The sequence below is a fragment of the Atta colombica genome, unplaced genomic scaffold (assembly GCF_001594045.1).
Source record: "Atta colombica isolate Treedump-2 unplaced genomic scaffold, Acol1.0 scaffold178, whole genome shotgun sequence".
Lineage (NCBI taxonomy): Eukaryota > Metazoa > Arthropoda > Insecta > Hymenoptera > Formicidae > Atta > Atta colombica.
Window position 1 is genome coordinate 23,121 of NW_017259269.1, and position 8,832 is coordinate 31,952.

Consider the following 8,832-nt stretch of genomic DNA (forward strand, 5'->3'; position numbering starts at 1 on the left):
TTTTAATTTTTTGCTTCAATATGAAGAAATCTGCGGCTTAGGCTCATCGAATGCTCTCAAATACTTATGGTGAGGCCGCTATTAGTGAAAGAACGTGTCGTGAGTGGTTTCAAGAACGGTGATTTTGAGGTCCAAGGTCATGCTCTGTATTTGGTGGGACCAGCTCGGCGTAGTGCATTATGAACTGTTAAAACCGACTGAAACAATCACAGGCGATCGGTATCGAACGCAATTGATGTGTTTGAGCTGAGCATTGAAAGACAAACGGCCGCAATACAACGAGAGATACGATAAAGTGATTTTTGCAGCATGACAATGCTCGATCCCATGTTGCGAAAGTGGTCAAGACATACTTGGAAACATTGAAATGGGAAGTCCTACCTCACCCGCCGTATTCTCCAGACGTTGCTCCCTCTGACTATCACTTGTTTCGATCAATGGCACACGGCCTGGCTGACCCGCACTTCCGGTCTTATAGAAGAAGTAAAAAATTGGATCGATTCGTGGATAGCCTCAAAAGATGACCAGTTTTTTCGACGCGGGATTCGTACGCTACCCGAAAGATGGGAGAAAGTAGTGGCCAGCGATGGACAATACTTTGAATATAACCAGTTATATTGAATATAACCAGTCATAAATATAACCAGTTTTTTACAATAAAGCCTTGAATTTCGGAAAAAAAACGGCGGAAGCAAAGTTGTACACCTAATATGTCATGGCAAACTTTTTTCTGAAAGGTGCGACCATCAAAGTGTTAAATTAATTGTTATATAGTTAATATATAATTCTATTGAATTATAAGAAATGATGAGAAATAGAAATAAATGGAGATACAAATAGAAGAAGAATGGAAACTGACAATGAGAAGTATACGAGAACCGAATCAATAATATCAGGAATAAATCGAATTTGTGTAATTATTTCAAAAATAATATTTCTTTTTTTTTTAAATAGTCAACATTAATATGTTGGCTATATTATATCTAAATAGACTAGTTATATGGATTTTCTTACTATTTAAGAGAGAAACGAAGACTTGTACTGAAGACTAAGTAACGAAGACTAAGTACTGAATAAATCTCAAAGTATTTATTTCGCGAGTATGTTCAATTTTAGTAAAATTAAAAATAATCTAGACTCACGCCAAAGAAGAGGCTTGGTAATGTTTCGTTTATTTTTCTTTAGAAGTAATTCTCTCCCTATCTCTCTTTCTCTTTTCTTTCTCTCCTTTTTTTTCTCTTTCTCCTTTTCTTCTTTCTTTCCTCGTCTCTTTTCTCTTTTGCTCATTCTCATAATAAAACGTCCTAATATAATAAAAAATGTAGAGCCTAATCATTTCTAGTTTTTTTTATATATCGATTTTATATCTCAATCGATATAATATGATATATAATTATATTATGATAAATATGTGAATTAAAGAGCATTATCAGGATCTTTCAATTATACAGCACCGAAAGTTTTTTTTAGAAATATTTTCTCAGAAATATTTTAATTGAATGAAAAGTGAAACATTTTATAAAGGTTGCGAAATATGTCTGCAATATTTCTGAGACAGCTCTGAAATAGTAATATCCGCAATTCTTCATATGAAGCCTTGTTGAAAGGTTGATGAAATGTTACAAAAAGAATTTGCAATCTTTTTGAAATATTATTAAAAAGGTCAGCTATTTATAGTACTATAAAAATGATATTTAAATATATATTTGATACTTAAATATTGTTAAGTATCAATTAAACATATATAGAGTGTCTCCTAAATTTTTCCCAAGCTCCTTTGTATAGATAGAACGGACTAAACTGAGTAGAAAAGCTCTCTATAATTTTGCAATTTTCGCAATAATTAATACAAGATATTAATTATAAAAATTGCTGAATATTGATCTTTAATAATTTCTTACCCAAAGTTATCAACTTGAAACATTGTAGAGACAAAAATCATTAATTTTCTTCTCAGAACTCTAAGAATTTTTTCAGAATTTTTTTTAGTACTGCTTGTTCTTATTCTTACCAACATGAGAAAATGCGGCATTAAAAAATTCTGAAAAAATTCTCAGAACTTTAGAACTTGAGAAGAGAATAAATAATTTTTGTCTCTCGCTATTTGTCTGTAAAGTTGATAATATTTGAGTAAAAAAATTATTAAAAATTATTAAAAATATTCAGCGATTTTCAGTAATTAATATCTCGTGAACTGTTGCGAAAATTCCAGAATGTTAGATCGACTTTTCGACAGTTTAGTTCGCTCTATCTACACAAAAGCTCTTGACAAAAACTTATAAGACACCCTGTAAATATTTAAATATCATTTCTGAAGTACTTAAAATTTATTAAAAGTTTTATGATCTGTTTACAGATTACATCTAATAAAGTTGTCAATTTCCAAGGATTACCCGAGTATCTCGGATATTAATTGGATATCCGTTGTGCGTTACTGGATATTTCAAATATCCGAATGTCTGGATAAATGATTTTGTCGGATGTTATCTGGATACTCAAGTAATATTCATAAAGTTGGATAACAAATGCACAAATATCCAGATAATAATATAGAAATAACAAGAATTATATTGAGTCTTAATTTTTAATGTATCCTTAAATATACATACATTCGATAACAAAAAATTAAAGCATTATTCTACTCCTATTCTGGTCCCAGAGACAATAGACTTGAAGACAAGATAACTTCGTAAAAAGTCGTAATGAGATTCAAAACAATTTGAAGTTTGAAATCTCTACATTTCAAATTAATAATTTAGATAATAGTCTCATTAATTTTTTCGAATTTTTAGTATATATTATGAACAATATTTCCGTGTCATTCAGTATGATTTTATGAAGTTATAGTTTCTTAAAATTTATTTTTTGTTTTAGGGACAAAATATAAATAGGTGATACCTTAATTTTGCTGTTGAGTGTATTGATTTTCATATTACAAAGTTATTGTATTTATTTTTCAAAAAAATCTGTTTTCCAATTTACCTTGCCACAAAGCACCACTAAAAATTGGACAGTATCGAGTTGTGTAACTGGTAAGTTAAACGTCAATGTCTCATTAAATTCTGGTTGTGCAATCGTACACAAATATTTGGTCTTCTTTTTCTTCATTTTTTTACCCGTCTTTCCGTTTAACATTAATACTTTAACGTATGGATCTGTAATAGATATGATTATTTAAAAACATTTTTGTTGAGCAAATTAAACTGATTATAAATTTAAAGTTCTAAATATAAAGCCGGCGGCACACGATGCTTTTTTTTCTGCTAGATTGCGTATTTGTTATCGTATTGATTGGCATCGTAGCCTATACAGTAACAAGTACGCAAATCCAGCTAGCAATCTAACAGAAAAAAAGAATCGTGTACCGCCAGCTTTAGAGACAGTAAGAATAGCGCATTTCTTTTCTATGTATAAATGCTGATTCTTCAATGCGTTTTCTTGGTTCTCTTTTTTCAATTACTATTTTCGATCTGTATTTCTGATAGCTAAGAGAAGATATACGGAATAAAAGTTTTAATACAACTTTTTATTTTTTGAACGATTAAAAAAATGATTGTTTTGTTTACAATCTTCTTTATTAACATAAAGAATGACCTCTGTCCAGGTGGCCTCTCCATCATGCGGAAATAAAAAAATGCATAGCTCAGAATTAGAGTTATTTATGAATTATTTTCAAATTCCACAAGAAAAAGATTTGGAGCTCGTCAGCAGGAATTTTGATTTAAAGGGATCCTGCTTTATAGGATAAAAAAAAATCGATTTTTTTTTTCATAAATCAATAGTACAACTTTTCAGAGAAGAATATATTCCTAAAATTTTAGAGCGAAATTCGAAATTCTTTGATATAAATTCAGTGCTTCTATATATGGACATAGGTATAATAAATAATTAAAAAATTCTTTTATTATAGTTTTAAAATACTTTTGCCATTCAATTTTCATTGAAAATTTTTTCTATCTCTTATAGTTTCAATGATATTTCAAAAGAAAAAAAACTGATTTTTTTTTTTAGGAGATGTTTCACTCCCTAAACTTTGAACACAAACAAAAAGATATGGGTCGTAATACCCAAGTTACAAGCTAACATCATTTATTGTCATTTTGATGTTAAAACTTATAATGACATTTTGATGTCAAAATGACAAAGTTTACTTGCTGCCTGGATATTTTTTCATGCTTTATAACATATCCGAAGATTTATTAAAATCGATGAGATCAATTCCTTTATTAATAGCATGAAAAAAGAGTACTTCATACAATTGCTCAAATTGCTCAAAATGAATTTCATGAGGAAGCTAAAGGATTATTGTATGCTTCTAGAATAACAGATTAGTCTTCGAGCACTATAAGAGCACTCAAGAACTGAACCGAAAACTTTGAACGCATTTTTTTCGAAATCTATTTTTCTTCAATTTTGTTTACACATTCAGAAAAAAATATTTGACTAATCGACTTTTTATAGGCTTTTTATAGACTTGTTAGTTAGTTAACAGTCAACCATCCTCGATGAACTTAAAAAATTAAATAAAAGTCAACATTAACAATTTTTTTTTGCATAAAGAAATGGCTGCTACCTATAAATTAAAATCGTAACTTTTTTCAAAATCGCACACAGCTCTTATAGCAAAGGGAGACAGATTTTGAGTCTGTTATCAATTTTTGATTGCAGAAAGGCAACAAATTGTACATAAAGTTTGTACTAGCAGATATTGTCAGCAAACTGCTGTCAAAAATATGACAAAGCCTGCTAACATGCTATGCCAGTAAATTGATGATAAAAACCAAATAGAAAGTCTGCTGCATAGCCTGACAGCAGATTGCAAGCAAAAATCGTACAGAGCCTGCTGACATAACTTGACAGCAAATTGACAGCAAAAATCGAGCAAAATTTGTCATTTTCATATACGGCATCGCCACAAGAACTTGGACTTGCTTTTTATAACAAGAAATTGCCCAGGAGTCGTATAAGAATTGGCGTATGTAAATTGAATAGGTAAATCTCCTAGCCCAAACTTTTTCGAAGTGTTTTCTGAATCTTCAAATATTTTTTGACTATTATTTTATAATTTTTTTTTCTCATGTATATTTTTGAAATGTGAAACTAATCAATAATATTTGAATAATAAAACTATATTAATTGTTTCTAGTATAGCTTTCACATCAGTATGCATATATAAATATACGGATATCTCAAAAATAGGATAGGAGTCGTATATAGGCCATAGAATAGGTCAAGAAGAACAAAAAAATCTTATATCATTTTGAGATATTTGCTGTAGTTTTCGAATTAAAAAAAGAAATATCTAAGCCAATGAGAGGTGAAACCGCGCCGTGAGAATTCGTAGCATGGCGCCTCACTCGACAATGCCTGTCTTATTCCGTGAAAGGTTCGGCAATTATTATTTTCGGAAAACAAAATTGCTTATGCTGGAAGCATAAAATATAAAATATAAAATAAAGAATAGCTCTAATAATATAAATAAAATTATGTCAATATAAGGACCAAAAAGGCGAGCCAAAAGAAAAACGATGTGAAGAAAATAAAATAATGTATTAAATAAAAATAAAGCTACAAACAGTGTTTATTTTCTTCACATCGTTTTTCCTTTGGCTCATAGCCCTTATATTGACATAAATTTAAGCGTAAAATATTTTTCGTTTCCGAAAGATTTTACGATCGCAGCTAAGTTGGGTTGCAGCATGCGGAAAACAAAACATTAAAAAAAGATAAGATTTTCTATTTCTTATAAATATATAAATGTAAATTATATATAATTTTGTTCATGTTCAGCTATGATACGTTCCCAACACTTCGATGCACCATGCTTCATAATATATTGCTGTCAAAAGAAAAGTACAGGATATTTATTAATTAAGTTACAGGATATTTATTAGTTTACAAAATATTTATTAGTTTACAAAATATTTATTAGTTTACAAATATTAGTTTACAAAATATTATTTTAAAACATATTTTTCCAGTAAATTTGAAATCAAAATGATATATCTGACGAACATGCTGCTAACATAAGGAAACTGCTGCTTGAAAACAGTAGTTTTAAATTTATCGCTTATCTATGATGTCACACTTTGACAATTTTAATTAGTTGCGTATAGCATGCGGGTGCGCATATCTTTGTTTTTATACCATAGCTGTGTTCGATAATGCAAATCTGAGGCGTCGGAGTGCTTTTATATTATAGCATATGTCACTGTAAAAAAGGAATACTCCGACGCCTCAGATTTGCATTGCCGAACGCAGCTCTTAAGTAGACGCTGTTTTTATCAGTCTGCTAGCAAAATATGTCAACAAGCTTTGTCGACAAATCCACAACCAAATGCAGACACAGCTATGATTTTATAATCAAAATCCGATCGAGTTTGCTGTCAATTTGCGCGAATTGCTAACATTTTGTTATCAGGGAATCATTTTCATATATATATATATATATCATCAAAATCTGGACAAATTTCAATTTAAATTTTCCGTTATACTGTGCCTCTGCCAGAAGTTGTTAACGTTCGAGAAAGCCTGATGCTTCTAGTAAACAGTCGTATTCAAAATGGCCACGATGTTAAAACCAAGTGCGGAATATAATCGAAGAGCCACGATCATCGAAGACCTTCGCGCTGGGCACTCAGGAAATAATTCAGTTGTTTGGATACCCGAGAGCAACCGTTTATGACGTTGTGACAAAATATACGGCTTTAGAACAGTCCAACAAAGATTTCAGAATGTTCAGAATGCCAGCGAGGAAGAATCACTCAAAAGAACGCATCGCGAGGACCCTCGCAGTCATTGAAAGAGCTGATTTCGGATGACCCAGGGCAATCATTGCGCGTTCTGATGGATGTAGTGAAGCCATGAATGAAAACTATGATGTCCGGAAGGCCATATGTTTTTTAGTAATAGTGCACCGGCTCATACGAGTCATGAATTCAAAATTAGTTCTTAGACAATCAATATGTTTTAGTCCAAGGAATTCTGGCCTCCCAACAGCCCAGATTTAAATCCCTTGGACCACTATAATACGTACGGAGCATAGTTGAAAGGATCACAAACAAGTCTCGGCATCCCAATGTGACATCATTAAGGACCGTTATTGAGGTAGCATTCGTCGGCATGGATAGCGCTACATTAGACCTTCAGACTAAGGCCATCATTCAAGATAATGGGAGATATATCGAATAACTGTATTCTATAAGGATCTCTCAAATGCCATGTAAAAGGATTTTTTGTAATATTTAATTTTTCATTAAAAATTTTGTTCAAAAAAATTGTTCGATTTGTCCGGATTTTGGTGACGCACATATATATATATATATATAAAAAATATATATATATTTTTTTTTAATTTTTTAGGTTCATTTAGGATAAAATTCTATAAAAATTAAAAATATTTCTTAATTTTTTATTTCTGACAGTCGCTAAAATGTATACAAAATCATAACATCATGGCAAAGCGCCAAAGTAAATGTTTATATTTTTATTATAATACTTTTTCTCACATAAAAATTTTTACGTATTCTACAATAGTTAAAATGTGCAAAAAGTTTTAAAAACAATAAATATTAGTCTTTCTTTTGAAAAAAAAATTATGAAAAATCATTTCTTTTTCGATCTCTTAAAGTAGGAGACCCCTTTAAAGATAGGAAACCAAGTGGACGTTCACACTTAAAATTAACAACCAGAAATCGCTCGTAGGCGCAAAATTAGGAGATCTTTTGGATTAGGAGATGAGCTTTTAAATCAGTATGTTTTTGATTTTTGAGTTCCATCTCTTGTTTTCAAAACAACTTTAAAACTAATTTACATTTAAAAGGCAAGAAAATAGTACTATATCTTTCATTCAGGAACCCGGACCGAAAGATATTTTCAATTCAGTTCTGGTTCCAATTTAATAAAGTATTAAATAGATGTCTCGGTTTCAATTTCGATTTTTTTTTACGAGTAAAGAAAACCGAAATCGTAAAAATCGTTATAGTTTTTTTCGATTTTTTTAATCGCTTTATTTTATTTATTCTTTAAATTTATTCTATTAAAAAGGAGAAGAAAGAGAGAAAGAGGGAGGGAGGAAGGGAGGGAGAGGGGGAGAGGGAGAGGGAGAGGGAGAGGGAGAGAGAGAGAGAGAGAGAGAGAGAGAGAGAGAGAGAGAGAGAGAGAGCGCGTGTTCATTTAGAGAGCCTAGTTGAAGAGAAGCGTTAATTGATCACGTGACTCTGAATAAAAATTACGTAAAAAATTACGTTATTTTAAGCATATTTCTTTCAGTTCTTTTTTACAACTTATTTGATTCTTATGGATAGATCTCACTTATTATGTAAGGTCTACATATGTATTCTTAAATTTCATGAATAGAATAAATTCTTGCAACATGTTGGTGAGGAAGATCTAAATAAAAGAAATGCTAGTATCTTAAAAAGAATTTACATTAAATATATCTCGCGATGCTGCCAGATTTCTTATATCATATGAGGTGTTGGAGATTTATATTCTGATTATTAAGAGAGCTGGCGATGGTAATAATTAGTAATAATTAGTAATTAGAACAAAGGAATGGGCAGAACAAAAATTAAGAACAAGGATAAAAATTAAAAATTAAGAATTAAAAAAAGAACCAAAAAATCATAAAATTTTATCAATTCGATTACAGTTTTGATATTATAAACTTTAAAAAATTTGGGTACGATTTCGATTTCGGTTCACTAAAAAAAAAGGGGTCCAAAACAGTTTTCGATTCCCATTTCGGTTCGATCCAGGTCCCTGCTTTCATTAATGTATATTGTTCCATTAATGTAATGCAAAAAATTGTATATATATATATATATATAA

The 8,832-nt window shown here is 30.6% G+C and overlaps 1 protein-coding gene across 6 annotated transcripts in view; it reads right to left on the reverse strand.

Annotated features, from left to right (window-relative positions):
- LOC108686381 (synaptotagmin-1-like) overlaps positions 1–8,832 on the reverse strand; it is a 63,573-nt gene that overhangs the window by 4,594 nt on the left and 50,147 nt on the right. For 5 of the 6 annotated variants that reach the window (XM_018191658.1, XM_018191654.1, XM_018191655.1 and 2 more), the window contains one exon: positions 2,983–3,155. In XM_018191658.1, coding sequence (XP_018047147.1) covers positions 2,983–3,155 — 173 coding nt within the window. Of the gene's footprint in view, positions 1–1,227; positions 1,305–2,982; positions 3,156–8,832 lie in introns of those variants that run through there. The other variant, XM_018191661.1, reaches the window with a different exon arrangement.